Source organism: Ranitomeya imitator, chromosome 5 (genome assembly GCF_032444005.1).
Source record: "Ranitomeya imitator isolate aRanImi1 chromosome 5, aRanImi1.pri, whole genome shotgun sequence".
Lineage (NCBI taxonomy): Eukaryota > Metazoa > Chordata > Amphibia > Anura > Dendrobatidae > Ranitomeya > Ranitomeya imitator.
The window spans coordinates 236,712,935-236,735,502 of record NC_091286.1 but is presented as its reverse complement, the minus strand read 5'-3'; the positions used below and the strand labels follow the sequence as shown (position 1 = coordinate 236,735,502).

Here is a 22,568-nt window from a genome sequence, read left to right as displayed (position 1 = left end):
CTCCGAGTAAATAGGGGATTAGGAAGTGGCATTGTGGTATGGCTTTGAGTAGCTTACTCACGTGCCCCTGTGTCTGCTCTGGGCCCTCAGGTCTGCCTGTGTCTTCCATCAGGAAGGTACACGATCCGGGTGCTCCCTATCAGGATGGTCGGCGGCATATACAGCCCCATTCCCCCTTTTATGCTTTGTTACCTGGTTGATCCTGCCCTCCTCACCGCGTTCCACGCGGTGTGACCGTGCTGAAAAGCCTCTCCTGAGGCCCGTTCTGCCGCTGGGATCTGCCTGCCGGCAGACATCCGATGAGTGCCCCATCGACCGGAAGTGACGCGGCCGCCACGGCCTGGAAGAGATGCGGCTGGAAGAGGCCGCTACACACACATCAGCAGCTGGTGCCTGGACCAAGAGCCCCCGGCACGGACCCGACCCCAGGAGCAGCGCTACACTGGGGAGGCTGAGGGACCCCCCATCGCAGGTATCAGCAGCAGATGTCTTGCGTGGGGAAGGGGAAGGCTGGGCCCTCCGATCATCACCATCTGCACAGCACCGTCGGAGGACATGCTTGCCGTTCCTATCCACAGTGGGACAGGAAAAGCACTGTTGGGCAGTAAGTGGAGGGTCCTTTTAACCGCTTGTTGTTCCTCTCCCACTGAGGGTAAGTAGGACATACTCCAATGGTGCTGTCAGGTGGTGAACTGGAAATGTCAGTTTCAGCTGTAAAGGTTTATGTCCAGCTTCTACACATAACAGGAGCTGAGCATTGTGTGCTGCTGTTGCTTTAAACTGTACCTGTAGTATCAAATAACTTTTCTTAATAGGCTGGTATGTGTGTAAATGAGAAATAACACAATTTCAGGCCGATATATCACTTCTATTGTTACCAGGTTTCCCCTTTGCAGACTAATTTTTATTCCTCTCTGAGCTGGTTGCTGGAGACTAGCTTCTATAATGTTTTCTGCACACAACACACAAAAAGAGAAGTATTTCTTCTCATCCTTCTCTATCACAAGGAAAGAAACAGCAGCAGCATGGAGGACATTATACTACAGTACTGAGCTGTGTACCTGTGAATCCAACACTGGAGTGGAGAAAAACAGTTAACTGAAGCTGCAGCTCAATCTTCCCGTATCTGCTCAGCTCTTACAGAGTTTAGTGTTCCTCATGCCTCCTCCAAATTCCATAAAATATAATAGGACCTCACAATACCAACAGTTTGTCTTGCTTTAACGAAGAAGAATTTAAGCAGTTTTTTCTCCCAAAGTGGATGGTGAATTCAGGAGGCTGGGAAACAAGGAGAGCTAGGAACAGGAAAACTGTCTCATAATTGAAGAAAGAAACAATTTTTTCTGATGAGATTTACCGTATTACAAAACTGTTATATTAATTTCTGCAAGGTTTGATAAAATTACTGTAACCACTTAAGATTCTATGATAAGACATGGGCTAATAATTGGGTGGACATGTAGTTTATAGATGTTACAGCCCTACATAGCAGGTAATAGCATATACATTTTCAGGCCAAAATATTCCATTTTCCAATTAAACGCACACACGATGTGTATGTTATGCTCAAACCAAGGCTTTTAATTAATTCATTTTAGATCCATGTTGATCGCTTAATAAAATAATAAAATTGGCACACAGCAACCCGCCATTTCTTCTCACTTTTCTATGCTTGAAAAAAATAAGAAGAAAGAAAAAAAAAAGTCCTGTTTTGTTCTGCTGCACATAAGCAATTTATATTCAGCACTAAATATTTTAAATCAAATTTCATTAATGTAAAGAAAAAAGGAAAAAAAAAGACCACAGACATTTCAGAAAAGAGAACTGTAAACGTGTCTGGCAGTTTCAGATGAACAGCATGCCAAGTCCTGAAAAATTATCAATATAAATTAAGTTAGCATTTTGTATGAGAAGTTGCTGCAAGTCAGTAATGATACAGGATACAGGACGGTAGAGAGATGGAGGGAGACGCTTGAATGGTGTTCTTCATGATGACACAGGACGAGGCTTCCTGGCTCTTTGTTCTAGGAGATGACTAGACTGAGAAGTCTTCTGGTAACTGTCCACAGTGACTCTCAAGGGTTTTATGTCTTTTAATTGCACTTTTGTCTTCTATCAGGCATTTTAAAGGTAGAGAACTTGGGCTGCAAGCTGGATGTACTCAACTGGTTGCAAAAGTCTCCATAATAAGTTAAGTCATTCTTTAATCTGGTAATGAAAAAAAAATTCTAAATTAATATAAAATTCATGATACAGAACAATCCTTACCAGCGACACAACGTGACGTAAACAAAATAAACACGGACCCCCCCCCAAATTATAAGAAAGAAATTATTTGCCTTATCCGGGCCATCAGAAAGGCCCCATCGATGACATCCAACACTTTAGCAGTAAAAGTTGATTATTTTTTCTTTGCCAAGCATAGTCATCGTTTTTCGGTTTAGGACTAGATTTATTCATTAGAATAAGTGGAAATGGCAAATCTATGACTGCTCACAGTCAAATGTAGGACGGTAATTTTTCATAGTAAAACATCAAGAGTTTTGACTCCAGGAACCAACTTATAGAGGTTTTACAGCAAGTATCTTCTCCTGCTTAGCTGCCTGGGCAATTAACTCTTCCGCACTGCAAGAGCTTCTTCCCAAGAACTTTGGACCCGAATCATGAACGCTAGCGTTTTGCACAGTCTTCATGAAATTAACGAATTCATTAAGAGGCACCTCTTTAGTGAGTTTTACACATCTTTGCACTACCGCACGCTAGGGCCAGAAATTACGAATTTGTTGGGTGGGCTTGGCCATGCCAGTCAGGCCACAGCTCTGCCCACTTTAGTGTAGGTAGCGAGGACTGGTATCAAAATGCCAAAAGTCGCAACTTTGAGTTGTGAAAACATTTTGGGGAATTTTACGCCAGAACTGAAACTACTTCATGAAACGGGCAATATAATGTTTTATTTTTCAAGCAATATAGCCACATGAAGGCTTGTTTTTTCAGCCGTGAGTTGTATTTAGGAATGCCACCATTTTATAAACCATATCATATACTGAAAAAAAAACAAAAAAAAAAACAGAACATACAGTGGGGCAAAAAAGTATTTAGTCAGTCAGCAATAGTGCAAGTTCCACCACTTAAAAAGATGAGAGGCGTCTGTAATTTACATCATAGGTAGACCTCAACTATGGGAGACAAACTGAGAAAAAAAAATCCGGAAAATGACATTGTCTGTTTTTTTATCATTTTTTTTTGCATATTATGGTGGAAAATAAGTATTTGGTCAGAAACAAACAATCAAGATTTCTGGCTCTCACAGACCTGTAACTTCTTCTTTAAGAGTCTCCTCTTTCCTCCACTCATTACCTGTAGTAATGGCACCTGTTTAAACTTGTTATCAGTATAAAAAGACACCTGTGCACACCCTCAAACAGTCTGACTCCAAACTCCACTATGGTGAAGACCAAAGAGCTGTCAAAGGACACCAGAAACAAAATTGTAGCCCTGCACCAGGCTGGGAAGACTGAATCTGCAATAGCCAACCAGCTTGGCGTGAAGAAATCAACAGTGGGAGCAATAATTAGAAAATGGAAGACATACAAGACCACTGATAATCTCCCTCGATCTGGGGCTCCACGCAAAATCCCACCCCGTGGGGTCAGAATGATCACAAGAACGGTGAGCAAAAATCCCAGAACCACGCGGGGGGACCTAGTGAATGAACTGCAGAGAGCTGGGACCAATGTAACAAGGCCTACCATAAGTAACACACTACGCCACCATGGACTCAGATCCTGCAGTGCCAGACGTGTCCCACTGCTTAAGCCAGTACATGTCCGGGCCCGTCTGAAGTTTGCTAGAGAGCATTTGGATGATCCAGAGGAGTTTTGGGAGAATGTCCTATGGTCTGATGAAACCAAACTGGAACTGTTTGGTAGAAACACAACTTGTCATGTTTGGAGGAAAAAGAATACTGAGTTGCATCCATCAAACACCATACCTACTGTAAAGCATGGTGGTGGAAACATCATGCTTTGGGGCTGTTTCTCTGCAAAGGGGCCAGGACGACTGATCCGGGTACATGAAAGAATGAATGGGGCCATGTATCGTGAGATTTTGAGTGCAAACCTCCTTCCATCAGCAAGGGCATTGAAGATGAAACGTGGCTGGGTCTTTCAACATGACAATGATCCAAAGCACACCGTCAGGGCAACGAAGGAGTGGCTTCGTAAGAAGCATTTCAAGGTCCTGGAGTGGCCTAGCCAGTCTCCAGATCTCAACCCTATAGAAAACCTTTGGAGGGAGTTGAAAGTCCGTGTTGCCAAGCGAAAAGCCAAGAACATCACTGCTCTAGAGGAGATCTGCATGGAGGAATGGGCCAACATACCAACAACAGTGTGTGGCAACCTTGTGAAGACTTACAGAAAACGTTTGACCTCTGTCATTGTAATATATCCTTTGTTGGCAAAGTATTGAGATGAAATTTTGTTTCTGACCAAATACTTATTTTCCACCATAATATGCAAATAAAATGTTAAAAAAACAGACAATGTGATTTTCTGGATTTTTTTTTTCTCAGTTTGTCTCCCATAGTTGAGGTCTACCTATGATGTAAATTACAGACGCCTCTCATCTTTTTAAGTGGTGGAAGTTGCACTATTGCTGACTGACTAAATACTTTTTTGCCCCACTGTATATAAATGTAATTCCACCACTGTTGCTTGGGTTTTACTTTAACAGTATTTACTGTGTGGTAAAAATAACTTGGGTGACTTTATTCTGCAGGTCAGTGTGATTTAGTGATGTCAAATTGATATACCTTTATTTTTAGTGTTTCAAGGCTTTTTAATTTTTATGGGGCGGTGAAGTGATCAAAAATGATATTTCTAGCATTTTTTACCTCCATTTATCCTGATGGATAAATAATGATTATTGAAGAGCGAATGAGCTCGATAAGTTTGAGACCTCGTTGCAGCATGTGATTTCTTGAAATCCTACCCACTATGCTGTCACAGCTAGCCACTGCGCGTTTGACGCTGCATAAATACGTTTCAGGGATAGAGGGAGAGGTTTTACATATTATAGAGTGCTAGAATCTGAGCTTCATAGCCAAAACCAGGAGTGGGTGATAAATACAGAAGTGGTGACGTGTTTCTATTATACACTGCTCAAAAAAATAAAGGGAACACTTAAACAACAGAATATAACTCCAAGTAAATTAAACTTCTCTGAAATCAAACTGTCCACTTAGGAAGCAACACTGTTTCACAATCAATTTCACATGCTGTTGTGCAAATGGAATAGATAACAGATGGAAATTATTGGCAATTATCAAGACACACTCAATAAAGGAGTGGTTCTGTAGGTGGGGACCACAGACCACATCTCAGTACCAATGCTTTCTGGCTGATGTTTTGGTCACTTTTGAATGTTGGTTGTGCTTTCACACTCGCGATAGCATGAGACTGACTCTACAACTCACACAAGTGGCGCAGGTAGTGCAGCTCATCCAGGATGGCACATCAATGCGAGCTGTGGCAAGAAGGTTTGCAGTGTCTGTCAACGTAGTGTCTAGAGGCTGGAGGTGCTACCAGGAGTCAGGCCAGTACACCAGGAGACGTGGAGGGGTTCGTAGGAAGGCAACAACCCAGCAGCAGGACCGCTACCTCAGCCTTTGTGCAAGGAGGAACAGGAGGAGCACTGCCAGAGCTCTGCAAAATGACCTCCAGCACGCCACAATTGTGCATGTGTCTGCACAAACTGTTAGAAACTGACTCCATGAGGATGGTCTGAGTGCCCGACGTCCGCAGATGGGGATTGTGCTCACAGCCCAACACCGTGCAGGACGCTTGGCATTTGCCACTAAACACCAGGATTGGCAAATTCGCCAATGGCACCCTTTGCTCTTCACAGATGAAAGCATGTTCACACTGAGCACATGTAACATATGTGTGAGAGTTTGGAGACGCCGTCGAGAGCGACCTACTGCCTGCAAAATCCTTCAGCATGACCGGTTTGGCAGTGGCTCAGTAATGGTGTGGGGTGGCATTTTTTTGGAGGGCCTCCATGTGCTCGCCAGACGTAGCCAGACTGCCATTAGGTACAGAGATGAGATCCTCAGACCCCTTGTGAGACCATATGCTAGTGAAGTTGGCCCTGGGTTCCTCCTAATGCAGGACAATGCCAGACCTCATGTGGCTGGAGTGTGTAAGCAGTTCCTGCAAGATGAAGGTATTGAAGCTATGGACTGGCCCGCCCGTTTCCCAGACCGGAATCCGATTGAACGCATCTGGGACATCATGTCTCACACCATCCACCAATGTCATATTGCACCACAGACTGTCCAGGAGTTGGCGGATGCTTTAGTCCAGGTCTGGGAGGAGATCCCTCAGGAGACCATCTGCTGCCTCATCAGAGCATGCCCTGGTGTTGTAGGGAGATCATACAGGCATGTGGAGGCCACACACACTACTGAGCATCATTTCCTTGTCTTGAGGCATTTCCACTGAGATTGGATCAACCTGTAACTTCATTTTCCAATTTGATTTTGAGCATCATTCCAACTCCAGACCTCTGTGGGATATTAGTTGTGATTTACGTTGATCATTTTTAGGTTTTATTGTTCTCAACACATTCCACTATGTAATGAATAAACATTTACAACTGGAATATTTCATTCAGTGATATCTAGGATGTGGGATTTTAGTGTTCCCTTTATTTTTTGAGCAGTGTACTTTTTCTCTGATTGTTCCACTACTGATTTTGGTGGTTCCCAAATACTGAGCTAAAATACTGACCAAATACTGAACGTGTGAACATGGCCTTAGTGTAATATTGTTAAAATCAGTTTAAAAAAAATGTTAAAAATTGAGCTTTTTTTTCTGGATGAAAAACAAATGATTTTGCATACAGTTGTGTGAATGTATGATCTAAAAGTCCAAATCCAGTTTTCTGTGTTAATAATTGTAATAAATCCATGAAAGGCACATAACATACAGATGGTAGAACATGCGTGATCAGTTTTTTGGGTATAATGTGAGAATCTGTATGAAAAGGGATTATGGATCATTGTATGCTACAATTTTTTATTTTTTAGACGCAGGTGATGAGGCCATGTATTAAAATGCTCATGTTAATTACGACAGTGACTACATTGGTCAGTAAGCTGTCCAAATGCTAACCATTTTTCATAAAGACATCACACAGATGTTTATTACGCTCAACTGAACAAGCTTTATATCTAGAATTCTACCTCTGTCACTATGGATCAACTAAGGATAATTTGCTGTGAACAACCAAAGTTTGACATAGGATTTAAGCATTGTGGCACTAGAGAACAAGCTGATACCAAATAACTGTCCCAATAAGCAACGTATGCATTCATCCCTGCTTCACGCCTTTCTTCCAGTTTATACACACTGGGCCCATCAGGAGGCTTAACCCCCGGAATTGTTTTCAGTTTTGCGTTTTCGTTTTTCGCTCCCCTTCTTCCCAGAGCCATAACTTTATTTTTCCGTCAATATGGTCATGTGAGGGCTTGTTTTTTGCGGGATGAGTTGTACTTTTGAACAACACCATTGGTATTACCATGTTGTGTACTACAAAACGGGGAAAAAATTCCAAGTGCGGTGAAATTGTAAAAAAGTGCAATCCCACACTTGTTTTTTGCTTGGCTTTTTTACTAGGTTCACTAAATGCTAAAACTGACCTGCCACTATGATTCTCCAGGTCATTACGAGTTCATAGACACCAAACATGTCTAGGTTCTTTTTTTATCTGAGTGGTAAAGTTCCAAACTTTGTTAAAAAAACAAACAAACATTGCTCCATTTTCCGATACCCGTAGCGCCTCCATTTTACGTGATATCGGGTTCGGCGAGGGCTTATTTTTTGCGTGCCGAGCTGATGCTTTTAATTATACCATTTTGGTGCAGATACGATCTCCGTTATTGCATTTTAATGCAATATTGCAGCGACCCAAAAAAAACTTAATTTTGGCGTTTTTACTTTTTTTCCTCAATACGTCCTTTAGCGATCAGGTTAATCCTTTTTTTTATTGATAGATCGGGCGATTCTGTACGCGGTGATACCAAATATGTGTATGTTTGATTTTATTTGTATCGTTTTATTTTGAATGGGGCGATAGGGGGGTGATTTGAATTTTTATTTATTTTTTTTAAAACTTTTTTTTTTTTTTACTTTTGGCATGCTTCCACAAGCATGCCACAACCCGATCGGCTCTGCTACATACAGGAGATGGTCAGATCGCCCCTATATAGCAGATTTACTCACTTGCTATGAGCGCCGACCACTGGGTGTTGCTCACAGCAATCCGGCACTGACAACCATAGAGGTCTCCAGGAGACCTTGGGTTGTTATGCCGGCACACAGGTGAACTGCGATCACGTGACACAGGATACCGGTGTGCATATTTCCGGCGCGATTGCCGGAAGCACCATTTAAATGCCACTGTCAGAGTTTGACAGCAGCATTTAACTAGTTAATAGCCGCTGGTGAATCGCCATTCAGCTGTGATGCCTGTATCCTCTTTTACTTCCTCCCATGCCCAGGAGCTGTGGTATGATCAGACCATGTTCCTGAACGGTCAGACACGGCCACTACACAGTACACAGGGACACTTTTATAAGATTATATTAGAACAGGAAAAATGTTTTAAACACATCCATGGGGAGTTTAGTATTATTCAATGATCTATTAAGTAGTTGATTAAAATTAACTTTGTTTGTGGGAAACAAAACCCCTTTAAATCTGTGTGTGCGTCATAATATAAACACCTACAACCACCTTCTCCAGGATCCAGCACTGCTCTGCTCCTCTTCTCAGTGACGTCACCGCTCTTCAGACTCCCAGGGTCACACTGTGCGCTGCGGGGCCCAGAAATGGCTTTTACAATGCAAGTCTATGGAATATCAGAACCAGGCTACATAGGCTTACAGATCATAGAGACTTCTGGCTCACGCAATGAAGACTGAGTGAGCAGGATAGTCTAAAGTGCGGTGATGTCACTGAAAAGAGGAGCAGAACGACGCTGGATCTTGGAGAAGATGTCGCTAGGTGAGTATGTTATCACATTCACAATGCAATACATGCACATATACCCAGATTTAATTAAAAGTAAACTTCATGGGAGGGATTCCATTTTATTAGTGCAGGGATGTCAAACTCAAACAAAGAGGGCCAAAATTAAAAGCTTGGACAAAGTCGCGGGCCAACATTGATATTTAAAAAATATCTATAACAGGGTCCTTGCATTGCCTTCCATACACTATAATGGCCCAACATAGTGCTCCAGACAGTAAAATAGGCCCCGTATAGTGCTCCATACAGTATAATGTATCCCATATAGTGTTACATACAGTATAATGGCCTCACATAGTGCTCCATGTAGCTTTATGGGCCCCACACAGTGCTTCACACAGTATAATAGGCCCACATTAAAAAAAAAAAATACTCACCCCTGCTTGTTCCCTCGCTGCTCCGGTCTCTTCACGGTCTTCAGATCCTCTACACTTTTTGGTACAGCAGGCACATTGTAATGACATCATCGCGCCCACTGAGCTGAGATGTCAGATGCAAAGGGGGGAATGATGAGAGAGGGAGGGTCTCCTCCATCATAGCTTTCAGCGGGCCAAATATACTTGGGTGACCAGCATAGAGAGTCGAAGGCCAAATATACTCACCCTTTGGGCCAGAGTTTGACATGTGTATACTAATGGAATGCAATGTGTTGAACACCAGAGCCCTGATGGACTGCGGTAACATTTGTTATTTATGCAGTACAACATATAATCACAAGAATTCTGAGGCTGGACTCTGGCACCACTGCAAATTAAAGGGGTATTCCTATCTCCAATATCATATCACAATATCTAAGGTCCTACAATGCCCTGCACATGAGGAAAGGGACCTAGCGAATAAGAAAAACTATAGTACATTTCTAATTTGAAGTATTTGCTAATATTATTATTGTTACACCTACTACATAGTGGGATAGGATCTTTGGAGAAGGAAATACCCCTATAATGATTGATTTGTTCATGGCACACAAGTACCGTATGTACTCGAGTATAAGCCAAGAATTTCAATTTTTTTAGGCTGAAATTACCCCTCTCGGCTTGTACTCGAGTCATTCCCAGGGGTCGGCAGGGGAGGGGAAGCGGCAGCTGTCTAATAATACTCATCTGCTCCTGGCGCGGTCCCTGCACGTCCCTGGTTCTCGGGCGCTGACAGCTTCTTCCTGTATTGAGCGGTCACATGGTACAGCTTATTACAGTAATGAATATGGACCCGACTCCACTCCCATAGGAGTGGAGCCGCATATTCATTACTGTAATGAGCGGTACCATGTTACCCCTCAATACAGGAAAAAGCTGCCGCGCCCGGAGAACCAGGGACGTGCAGGGACCACGCCGGGAGCAGGTGAATATGACGGGGAACAGTGCGCGATATCCACCTGTCCCCCGTTCCACCGTCGGTGCCGCTGTGTCTTCTGCGTCCTCTGCAGTGACGCTCAGGTCAAAGGGAGCGATGACGCGATTAGTGTGCGCGCCGCCCTCTGCCTGAACAGTCAGTGCAGAGGACGCGGAAGACACAGCGACGCCGACGGTGGAACGCGCACAGGTGACTATAGCAAGTGCCGGGGGCCTGAGCGACGAGAGGTAAGTATGTGATTTTTTTTTTTTTTTTAGTTGCAGCAACAGCATATAGGGCATAATAGTCTATGGAGCATCTTATGGGACCATAATCAGCATTTGTACAGCATTGTATGGGGCAAATATTTCTATGGAGCATCTTATCGGGCCATGTGCAGCATTATATGGGGCAAATATCTCTATGGAGCATCTTATGGAGCCATAATCAGCATTTGTGCAGCATTATATGGGGCAAATATCTCTATGGAGCATCTTATGGGGCCATAATCAGCATTTGTGCAGCATTATATGGGGCAAATATCTCTATGGAGCCATGGATGGGCATACACTAGACCTGGTATTCACCAGTCTCTGCTCTCTATCTAACTTCACCACCTCCCCTCTCCCTCTATCCGACCACCATCTGCTCACCTTCTCATCCCTGTCCTCCTCACCAATCATCCATATCCAGCAACATGCGCACCCACGCAGAAACCTTGCACACCTAGACACCCACACACTCTCGGACTCCATCCTACCACTGGCATCCATATCCTCACTCCACGACACAGACAGTGCTGCTGCTTTCTACAATGCCACTCTCGCATCAGCTATTGACACGGTTGCCCCTCTCGTCCATGGCAGAGCGCGACGTATCAATAGACAACCTTGGCATAATAACACCACCAAAAAGCTAAGGCAAGTGTCCAGGGTTGCGGAGCGGCGTTGGAAGAACACACTCGCAAGACGACTTCACTGTATTCAAACAAGCAACACTCGCTTTTAAATCTGCACTCACCTCTGCTAAACAGGCCTACTTCACAACCCTCGTATCTTCCCTATCCCACAACCCCAAACAGTTATTCAAAACATTTAACTCCCTCCTCCGCCCCCCACTGCCCCCTCCAACCTCCCTCATCTCTGCTGAGGACTTTGCCACACACTTTAAAAATAAGATCGACCAGACAAGGCAAGACTTTATTGTTCAACTACCACAACCCCTTTGTATACCAGACCAATGCCCAAACCCCATAACCTCCCTATCCAACATCACTGAAGGGGGACTTAATTGTCTCCTCTCCAAATCCCACCTCACCACCTGTGCGCTCGACCCCATCCCATCCCACCTCCTCCCCAACCTCACCACCACACTTATCCCATCCCTAACCCACCTCTTCAACCTATCACTAACTTCTGGCACCTTCCCCTCTGCGTTCAAACATGCCACAATCACGCCTATCCTTAAAAAGCCAACCCTCGATCCAACTGCTATGTCCAGCTATCGCCCAATATCGCTGCTCCCATTTGCTTCCAAACTCCTGGAGCAGCACGTCCATGCTGAACTCTCCTCCCACCTCTCATCTAACTTGTTGTACGACAATCTACAATCTGGTTTCCGCCCCCATCACTCAACTGAGACTGCCCTGACCAAAATCACTAACGACCTACTTACCGCCAAAGCTACTGGACAATACTCTGTACTCCTCCTTCTAGACCTGTCCTCTGCTTTCGACACAGTTGACCACTGCCTCCTACTGCAGATGCTCTCCTCCTTTGGCATCAAAGACCTCGCCCTATCCTGGATCGCCTCATACCTTTCCAACCGCACATTCAGCGTCTCCCACTCCCATACTACCTCCTCATCCCACCCTCTCTCTATTGGAGTCCCCCAAGGCTCGGTTCTAGGACCCCTACTCTTCTCAATCTATACACTTGGCTTGGGACAACTCAAAGTCCCATGGATTCCAGTACCACCTCTATGCTGACGACACTCAGATCTACCTCTCTGGCCCAGACGTCACCGCTCTGCTGTCCAGAATCCCAGAGTGCCTATCAGCCATATCCTCCTTCTTCTCCTCTCGCTTCCTCAAACTCAATGTGGACAAATCTGAACTCATCATCTTTCCTCCATCCCACAAATCTTCCTTACTTGACCTATCTATCGCAGTCAATGACATCATGCTTTCCCCTGTACCCGAAGTCCGCTGCCTCGGAGTAACCTTCGACTCTGCCCTGTCCTTCAAACCACACATCCAAGCTCTTTCCACCTCCTGTCGCCTCCAGCTCAAAAATATCTCCAGGATCCGTCCTTTCCTCAACCCCCAATCTACTAAAATGCTTGTGCACGCCCTCATCATTTCCCGCCTTGACTACTGCAACATCCTTTTCTGTGGCCTCCCTGCTAACACCCTTGCACCTCTCCAGTCCATCCTTAACTCTGCTGCCCGACTAATCCATCTCTCTCCTCGCTACTCCTCCACTTCCCCCCTCTGCAAATCTCTTCACTGGCTCCCATTCCCTCAGCGTATCCAGTTCAAATTGCTAATACTGACCTACAAAGCCATCCACAACCTGTCTCCTCCATATATCTCTGAACTAATCTCTCGATATCTTCCCTCACGTGACCTCCGGTCCTCCCAAGACCTCCTTCTCTCCTCCACACTTATTCGCTCCTCATCCAATCGCCTCCAAGACTTCTCCTGAATATCCCCCATCCTCTGGAACTCTCTGCCCCAACACGTCCGACTATCAACCACAGTCGGATCCTTCAGACGGAACCTGAAAACTCATCTCTTCAGGAAAGCCTACAGCCTGCACTGACACCGCTGCTGCCTCATCACCAACGAAGCTACCGCCTCACCAACACCGGAGCTACCGCCTCACCAACACCGGAGCTCCTGCAACCCTCAACCTACTGTCTCCTTCCCCATAATCCTGTAGAATGTAAGCCCGCAAGGGCAGGGTCCTCGCCCCTCTGTATCAGTCCGTCATTGTTAGTTTGTTTACTGTATGTGATATTTGTAACTTGTATGTAACCCCTTCTCATGTACAGCACCATGGAATCAATGGTGCTATATAAATAAATAATAATAATAATCAGCATTTGTGCAGCATTATATGGGGCAAATATCTCTATGGAGCATGTTATGTGGCCATTATCAGCATTTGTGGAGCATTATACGGGGCAAATGTCTCTATGGAGCATTTTATGGGGCCATAATCAGCATTTGTGCAGCATTATATGGGGCAAAAGTCTGTATGTAGTATCTTATGGGGCCATAATCAGCATTTGTCCAGCATTATATGGGGCAAATGTGTCTACGGAGCATCTTATGGGGCCATAATCAGCATTTGTGCAGCATTATACGGCAAATGTGTCTATGGAGCATCTTCTGGGGCCATAATCAGCATTTGTGCAGCATTATACGGGGCAAATGATTCTATGGAGCATCTTCTGGGGCCATAATCAGCATTTGTGCAGCATTATATGGGGCAAATGTGTCTATGGAGCATCTTATGGGGCCATAATCAGCATTTGTGCAGCATTACATGGGGCAAATGTCTGTATGGAGCATCTTATGGGGCCCATTATGAACTGTATGGAGCATTATATGGGGCTCCTGATTCAATATGGATATTCAAAAACACTTAACCTACTGATGTCTCAATTAATTTTACTTTTATTTGTATCTATTTTTACTTTTGACATTTACCGGTAGCTGCTGCATTTCCCACCCTAGGCTTATACTCGAGTCATTAAGTTTTCCCATTTTATTGTGGCAAAATTAGGGGGGGGGGTCAGCTTATACTCGGGTCGGCTTATACTCGAGTATATACGGTAAGTGATATGGAACAGCCCTCTATGGCTTTACTAAAAATGGCTATATTTCTTGTTAGAATAATAATAAATGTATGGATCCCTTATGCTGTGATAAATCTCAGTTGCTCAAATTAGCAAACCGCTGGTATAAACATCAGCCGAGTGAAACATAATTCAGGGAACCAAAAAAAAACCTGCACAGCAGCAACTGACCTCTGTGACAACTCCAGCTGCTATAGATGACCCACTGTACCGAAGCATGAACCTGCCAAGTTCTTTAAACTCCTTGTATAATTCTAAAGCAACAGGTCTTTGTGTTTGGAGCTCTATAATGGCATTCATTCCTTTCGTGAGACATCTGAAAGACAATAAAAGCAATCACTTGAAAAATGTGAAAAATTGGATTTACAAAAAAAAAAAAACTCTCTCTCTCTATATATACACACATACACACACAGTAGAGACCAAAGTTTGGACAAACCTTCTCACAAAGATTTTTATGTATTTTCATGACTATGAAAATTGTACATTCACACTGAAGGCATCAAAACTATGAATTAACACATGTGGAATTATATACTTAACAAAAAAGTGTGAAACAACTGAAATTATGTCTTATATTCTAGGTTCTTCAAAGTAGCCACCTTTTGCTTTGATGACTGCTTTGCACACTCTTGGCATTCTCTTGATGAGCTTTCAGAGGTAGTCACCGGGAATGGTCTTCCAACAATCTTGAAGGAGTACCCAGAGATGCTTAGCACTTGTTGGCCCTTTTGCCTTCACTCTGCGGTCCAGCTCACCCCAAACCATCTTGATTGGGTTCAGGTCTGGTGACTGGAGGCCAGGTCATCTGGTGTAGCACCCCATCACTCTCCTTCTTGGTCAAATAGCCCTTACACAGCCTGGAGGTGTTTTGGGGGTCATTGTCCTGTTGAAAAATAAATGATGGTCCAACTAAACGCAAATCTGATGGAATAGCATGCCGCTGCAAGATGCTGTGGTAACCATGCTGGTTCAGTATGCCTTCAATTTTGAATAAATCCCCAACAGTGACACAAGCAAAGCACCCCCACACCATCACACCTCCTCCTCCATGCTTTGCGGTGGGAACCAGGCATGTAGAGTCCATCCATTCACCTTTTCTGCGTCGCACAAAGACACGGTGGTTGGAACCAAAGATCTCAAATTTGGACTCATCAGACCAAAGTACAGATTTCTACTGTTCTAATGTCCATTCCTTGTGTTCTTTAGCCCAAAACAAGTCTCTTCTGCTTGTTGCCTGTCCTTAGCAGTGGTTTCCTAGCAGCTATTTTACTATGAAGGCCTGCTGCACAAAGTCTCCTCTTAACAGTTGTTGCAGAGATGTGTCTGCTGCTAGAACTCTGTGTGACATTGACCTGGTCTCTAATCTGAGCTGCTGTTAACCTGCGATTTCTGAGGCTGGTGACTCGGATAAACTTATCCTCAGAAGCAGAGGTGACTCTTGGTCTTCCTTTCCTGGGACGGTCCTCATGTGAGCCAGTTTCTTTGTAGAGCTTGACGGTTTTTGCCACTGTACTTGGGGACACTTTCAAAGTTTGCCCGTTTTTTCGGACTGACATCTTCATTTCATAAAGTAATGATGGCCACTCGTTTTTCTTTACTTGGCTGCTTTTTTCTTGCCATAATACAAATTCTAACAGTCTATTCAGTTGGACTATCAGCTGTGTATCCACCAGACTTCTGCACAACACAACTGATGGTCCCAACCCCATTTATAAGGCAAGAAATCCCACTTATTAAACCTGACAGGGCACACCTGTGAAGTGAAAAACCATTCCCGGTGACTACCTCTTGAAGCTCATCAAGAGAATGCGAAGAATGTGTAAAGCAGTCATCAAAGCAAAAGGTGGCTACTTTGAAGAACCTAGAATATAAGACATAATTTAAGTTGTTTCACAATTCTGTTAAGTATATAATTCCACATGTGTTAATTTATAGTTTTGATGCCTTCAGTGTGAATGTACAATTTTCATAGTCCTGAAAATACAGAAAAATCTTTAAATGAGAAGGTGTTTCCAAACTTTTGGTCTGTACTGTGTGTATATATATATATATATATATGTGTGTGTGTATATATATATATATGTGTGTGTGTGTGTGTGTGTGTGTGTGTGTGTGTGTGTGTGTGTATATATATATATATATATATATATATATATACACACACACACACACATATATATATATATATATATATATATATATATATATATATATATATATATATATATATATATACACACAGTACAGACCAAGAGTTTGGAAACACCTTCTCATTTAAAGATTTTTCTGTATTTTCAGGACTATATATATATATAGGCACAAAATTGTGCAAAAGTGTCAGACATGTGGGAACAAATGCTGCAGAGTAAGAATAATTTACAAAATACAGGTGTTAATATTTTATTTTTGTAAATTAACACAATGCAAGGGTCAATGAACAATGGAGAAATACAAAAAAAATAAATCAATATTGGTGTGACCACCCTTTTGCCTTGAAAACATCATCAATTCTTCTACATACACTTGAAAAGTTAGGGATTTTGCAGGATTATAGTCAAGTACGAGTAATCAATTATACCAAACAGGTGATAATGATCATTAACTCCTTGGTGATGGAGCCAATTTTGACCTTAATGATTAGGCCAAATTTTTTAAATCTGACCAGTGTCACTATGAGGTACCGTATATACTCGAGTATAAGCCGAGATTTTCAGCCCATTTTTGGGGGTTGAAAGTCCCCCTCTCGGCTTATACTCGAGTCATACCCAGGGGTCGGAAGGGGATGGGGAGCGGGGGCTGTCTAATTATACTCACCTGCTCCTGGCGCGGTCCTTGGCTCCCCAGCTTCTTCCTGTACTGATCGGTCACATGGTACCGCTCATTACAGTAATGAATATGCGGCTCCACCTCCCATAGGGGTGGAGCCGCATATTCATTACTGTAATGAGTGGTAACGGTGACCGCTCAGTACAGAAAGAAGCTGCGGCGCCAAGGAAGCAGGGACTGCACCGTGCCAGGAGCAGGTGAGTATAATGGGGAGGGGGAGTGCTGCGCGATATTCACCTGCTCCCCGTTCCGGGCGCCGCTCCGTCTTCAGCAGTGACACTCAGGTCAGAGGGCGCGGTGACGTGGCTAGTGCGCGACCTCAGCCTGAACGACAGTGCAGAAGACGCTGAAGATGGAGCGGCACCGGAACGAAGTCAGGTGAATATTGAAAGTGCCGGGGGCCTCAGCGACGGAGAGGTGAGCATGTGATATTTTTTTTATCGCAGCAACAGCAAATGGGGCAAGTGTCTGTATGGAGCATCTTATGGGGCCATAACGTTTGTGCAGCACTATATGGGGCAAGTGTCTGTATGGGGCCATAATCAACGTTTGTGCAGCACTATATGGGGCAAATATCTTTATGGAGCATCTTATGAGGCCATAATTAACGTTTGTGCAGCACTATATGGGGCAAGTGTGTGCATGGAGCATCTTATGGGGCCATAATTAACGTTTGTGCAGCATTATATGAGGCAAATGTCTGTATGGAGTATCTTATGACACCATAACGTTTGTGCAGCACTATATGGGACAAATATCTTTATGGAGCATTTTATGAGGCCATAATTAACGTTTGTGGAGCATTATATGGGGAAAGTGTCTGTATGGAGCATCTTATGGGGCCTTAATTAACGTTTGTGGAGCATTATATGGGGCAAGTGTCTTTATGGAGCATCTTATGGGGCCATTATTAACCTTCATGTAGGATTATATGGGGCATATTTTAATATTGAGCATCTTATGGGGCCATCCTAAACTTTATGGAGCATTATATGGGGCTCCTGATTCATTATGGATATTTAAAAACACTTAACCTACTGATGTCTCAATTAATTTTACTTTTATTGGTATCTATTTTTACTTTTAACATTTACCGGTAGCTGCTGCATTTCCCACCCTAGGCTTATACTCGAGTCATTAAGTTTTCCCATTTTATTGTGGCAAAATTAGGGGGGTCGGCTTATACTCGAGTATATACGGTAACTATTCTGAAACACTTCAATGGATCCCATGGATTCCGAGACTGTTTTTTCGTGATATATTGTACATCATAATAGTGGTAATATTTATTTGATATGACGTCCGTTTATTTGTAAAAATATCAGAAATTTGATGAAAATTTTGCAATTTTCATACTTCTAATTCTTGTGCCTTTAAATCAGAAAGTTAAGTTACGTAAAATAGTTAATAAATAACATGTCCCACATTGTCTAGTTTACATTTGCATCATTTTTTAAATATTTTTTTTTTGCTAGGAAGTTACAAGGGTTAAAAATGATCAGCAATTTCTCATTTTTCCAACAAAATTTACAAAACAACATTTGAAGTGACTTTGAGGGGCCTATATAACAGAAAATACCCAAAAGTGACACCATTCTAAAAACTGCACCCCTCAAATAACTCAAAACCACATTCAAGAAGTTTATTAACCCTTTCAGTGCTTCACAGGAACGAAAGCAATGTGGAAAGGAAAAAATGAACATTTCAATTTTTTTCACAAAAATGTTACTTTAGCTCCAATTTCTTTTAATTTTCACAAGAGTATCAGGTGAAAAAGAACCCTAAAATATGTTGTGCAATTTCTCCCGAATATGCCGATGCCCCATATGTCGGGGAAATCCATTGTTTTGGTGCACGGCAGAGTTCGGAAGGGAAGGAGCACCGTTTGACTTTTTGAACACAAAAATGGCTGGAATCGAAAGCAGACGTCATGTCGCTTTTGGAAAGCCCCTGATGTGCCTATACAGTGGAAATCTCCCACAAGTGACCACCATTTTGGAAACTAGACCCCTTACGGAACTTATCTAGATGTGTCATGAGCACCTTGAACCAGCCAGGTGCTTCACCGAGGTTTATAATGTAGAGATGTGAAAATACAAACTCACATTTTACCCACAAAATGTGCTTTTAGCCCCAAAATGTTATTTTCACAAGGGTAACAGGAGTAAAATGGACCAAAAATTTGTTCTGTAATTTCTCCTGAGTACGCAGATACCCCATATGTTGAAGAAAACATAAGTGACCCCCCCCATTTTGGAAACTACAGTTCTCAAAGATTTTGTCCATAGTGAGCATTTTAAACCCACAGGTACAACACAGAATTTGACACCATTAGGTCATGAAAATGTTGTTTGAGCCCCAAAGTTGTAATTTTCACAATGGATAATAGGAGAAAACGGACCCCATAATTAGTTATACAATATGTCCCTTATGCGACTATACCCCATATGTGGTCAAAAACTTCTGCTTGGGCACAAGCAGGGATAGGAAACGAAAGAACGCTATTTGCCTGGGATAGATCGTGAATGCTTTGTCGCATTTGAAGAGTCCCTGACATGAGAAAAAACAGCAGAACCCACCCACAAGATACCCCATTTTGGAAACTAGACCCCTCAATGAATTCATCTAGGGGTGTAGTGACTATTTTGAACTCGTAGGTGCCTCACAGAATTTTATAACATTGAGACGTGGAAATGTGACATTTTAGTGGCAAAAATGTAATTTTTATATTTGCTGCAAATTTGGCAGGTACACAAGAGTTAATAGGTGAAACTAGACCCCACAATGTATTGCACGATTTCTCCCGAATTCGGTGCTGCCCCTATATGTTGTCAGAAATTACTGTTTGGCCACACGTCAGGGCTGAGAAGGAAGGATCTCTATTTGTCTTTTGGAGCACAGATTTTGCTAGAATAGTTTGTGGGCGACATTTGTGGAGCCCCGAAGGTGCAAGAATAGCAGAGAAAAAAAACAAAAAGTGACCCCATTGTAGAAACTGCACCTCTCAATGAATTCATCTACGGCTGCAGTAACAATTTTGTAACATCCAACCCAGGCTTTTTTCTCTGGAGAATTGCAAATCTGCCAGTTTAGTACCCAGACATTGTGTCCCCCATATAGTGTACAGCCCCCATATACATTGTGCCAGCTTGTGCTTCTCGCGATATGCACCCATAAATTAAGTACCTTCTCTCCATTACAATAGTGACAAACATGTGGCCGCTTACTGTGGTTAGGCACAGTGGGGCTCAGAAGGAGGGGCAATTGGATTTGGGAGAGCAGAATTCATAGAATTTTATTTGAGGGGATGAGAGACATGACGCTTTTCCAGAGTCTTTGTTCTAGCAGTAATGTGGGAACCCCCATAGTTCTAGTGACAGATGATGCACATGAGTGGGGCTGGTTTTGTGTGGGATAAATTAGGGGTTTTATTGGTAACTAGATGGCAGCCCGATTCTAAAGAATCGGGAGTCTAGAATCCATATATACTTTATTTATTCAAATGTAAGAATAATGCAATTAATAAATAATAGTAAGAAAGAACAAAAATAATAGGCAGTATATGGAGAAAACACCAAACAAAAGTTCAAAATTGGTGTGAAAATGTCACTGAACCACTTCACAACTAAATATATATAGTTTTGGTAAATGGTATTATCATTTTTTTGACGAAATTCGGCAGGAGCTTGAAGAGCAACGTCACTGGGCCCGCCTCCACGCAGTAGAAACTTGCTGTGAGGTAAAAATTCAAAAATCACACCAAAATGGCGGGCGGAGTGTGTCACAGTATGGCACGTTTCTGATTGGTCGCTCGCAGCAGGCGGCAACCAATCAGACACTGGACACTGTTGATGTCACTTATCTCCGGACATTAGCTCCGGACATTAGCTCCGGACATTAGCTCCGGACAAAGCCACGGAAGTTGGCACAAATTGCAGGAAGTAGTATTCTAGGCAATTATATATTAGATGGTCTCTTCAAAGAGGAAGAGGACTAGAACTCTATCTAGTGCCACCTATTGGAAGTAGCCATCCTAAAAGTCAATGTCGACACTTTATCGAGCCTTGTCACATGACATAGGATAAAAGCCAAACCAGAATCTCAATTTGCAGACACTGTGTTTCGGGGTACTGCCACTCTTCAGTGCAAAGCGGAGATCTTGTTTGGCTGAGTGAGAGGCGTCTGACCGGGATCCAAGAAGTATTGTTTCTCCTTGCGGAGAGTGACATGATAAGCATGTCGAGGTGAGGAGACTTAAAGCCGCACTGCTCCTCTGGAAAATATGCAAATGGTAACATTTTGGGGTACATAATATTTTTCAATCGCTTCCAGAATAAGGCTGGATCACATTCTTGTGTTCTACTCGGAGGACTTATGTAGGGGTTTCTGTGTGAATGCCACAAAAATGCGATTCAGACAAAACCACCAACGGAACCACCCACCATAATGAGGCAGATGGAGACACTTCGTACTCAGTTTGGCGTCTGCTCTGGTGGTATCCATCTTTTTAGGCGTTCACAGATCTGTGGTCGCCCAAACTTGAGCGCTAAAAAGATGTCTAAAATGATGGAACACAGCTGGAACGGAGACCGGTCCAAAGTGGCTCCATCTGCTTCATAAGTGAGTGGTTCCGTCCAGAGTTTTGTCTGAATCGCAGTTTTGGGGAATCAAAAAGGAAACCCTGACATAAACGCTCAGTGGAGAGCACAGGATAATTGTGAGCTGAGCCTTATTATGATTTTTGGGAGGCAAAATTAACATTGCTGAGATCTCATCTCCCGAGATTTCCATCTGCGCAAGCGCCGCCCCTGGCATCCATTTTCGCGGAGTCCACCATATAAGAAACTATGGAACTGCGGGGGCTCTGGACTTTCAGAAAATGTTGGCAGAGCTCCCACAGCAGCGGACACCACCCGCAGCGGTGCGAAGCACATCCGAACACTCCATCATCCCAGCCTGCGGCCTGCAGCAATGCAACCACCACCCCCGGTAAGCAATAAGACGCATGGATTAAAAGAAGCACCACGATTTTATTAGAAAAAGTTTTTTCCTATTTTTTTTCCACAAAATTTGGGGTGTCTCTTATAATCCGGAGCGTTTTATAATCCGAAAAAAAGGATAGATGTCAAGAAGTTCAAAAAACTGTGGGTACACAACTAAATATTAGGTTAGTGATTCACGGGAACACAAAACCCACCAAAAAAAGTACATTTTGTGAGTTTGTAAAGACAAATGCAGACACTGCTATTTTTTTAGTACAGCCCAAAGTTCATTTATTGTTAATTTCTATAAAGTAGTTAAAAATTATATACATTTCTCTTCATGCTTTGAATTAGAAAATAGTGTGCAATGTTCCCAATACTGGAAATAAAACCTAGTATAAAGATTTTGTGATTGACTCATGTTTTGGAACACATTGCTATTATTTTGAACACTACTGTATAGACACAGTAC

The 22,568-nt window shown here is 43.1% G+C and overlaps 1 protein-coding gene across 2 annotated transcripts in view; it reads right to left on the bottom strand.

The window, feature by feature from the left end:
* Nucleotides 1-1,556: 1,556 nt before the first annotated feature.
* HBS1L (HBS1 like translational GTPase) overlaps nucleotides 1,557-22,568 on the bottom strand; it is a 121,154-nt gene continuing 100,142 nt past the window's right edge. For both annotated transcript variants that reach the window (XM_069725988.1, XM_069725989.1), the window contains 2 exons: nucleotides 14,457-14,601; nucleotides 1,557-2,208 (listed from right to left, as the gene is read on the bottom strand). In XM_069725988.1, the coding sequence (XP_069582089.1) occupies nucleotides 2,197-2,208; nucleotides 14,457-14,601 (157 nt within the window). In that variant the 3' untranslated portion in view covers nucleotides 1,557-2,196. The remainder of the gene's footprint in view (nucleotides 2,209-14,456; nucleotides 14,602-22,568) is intronic.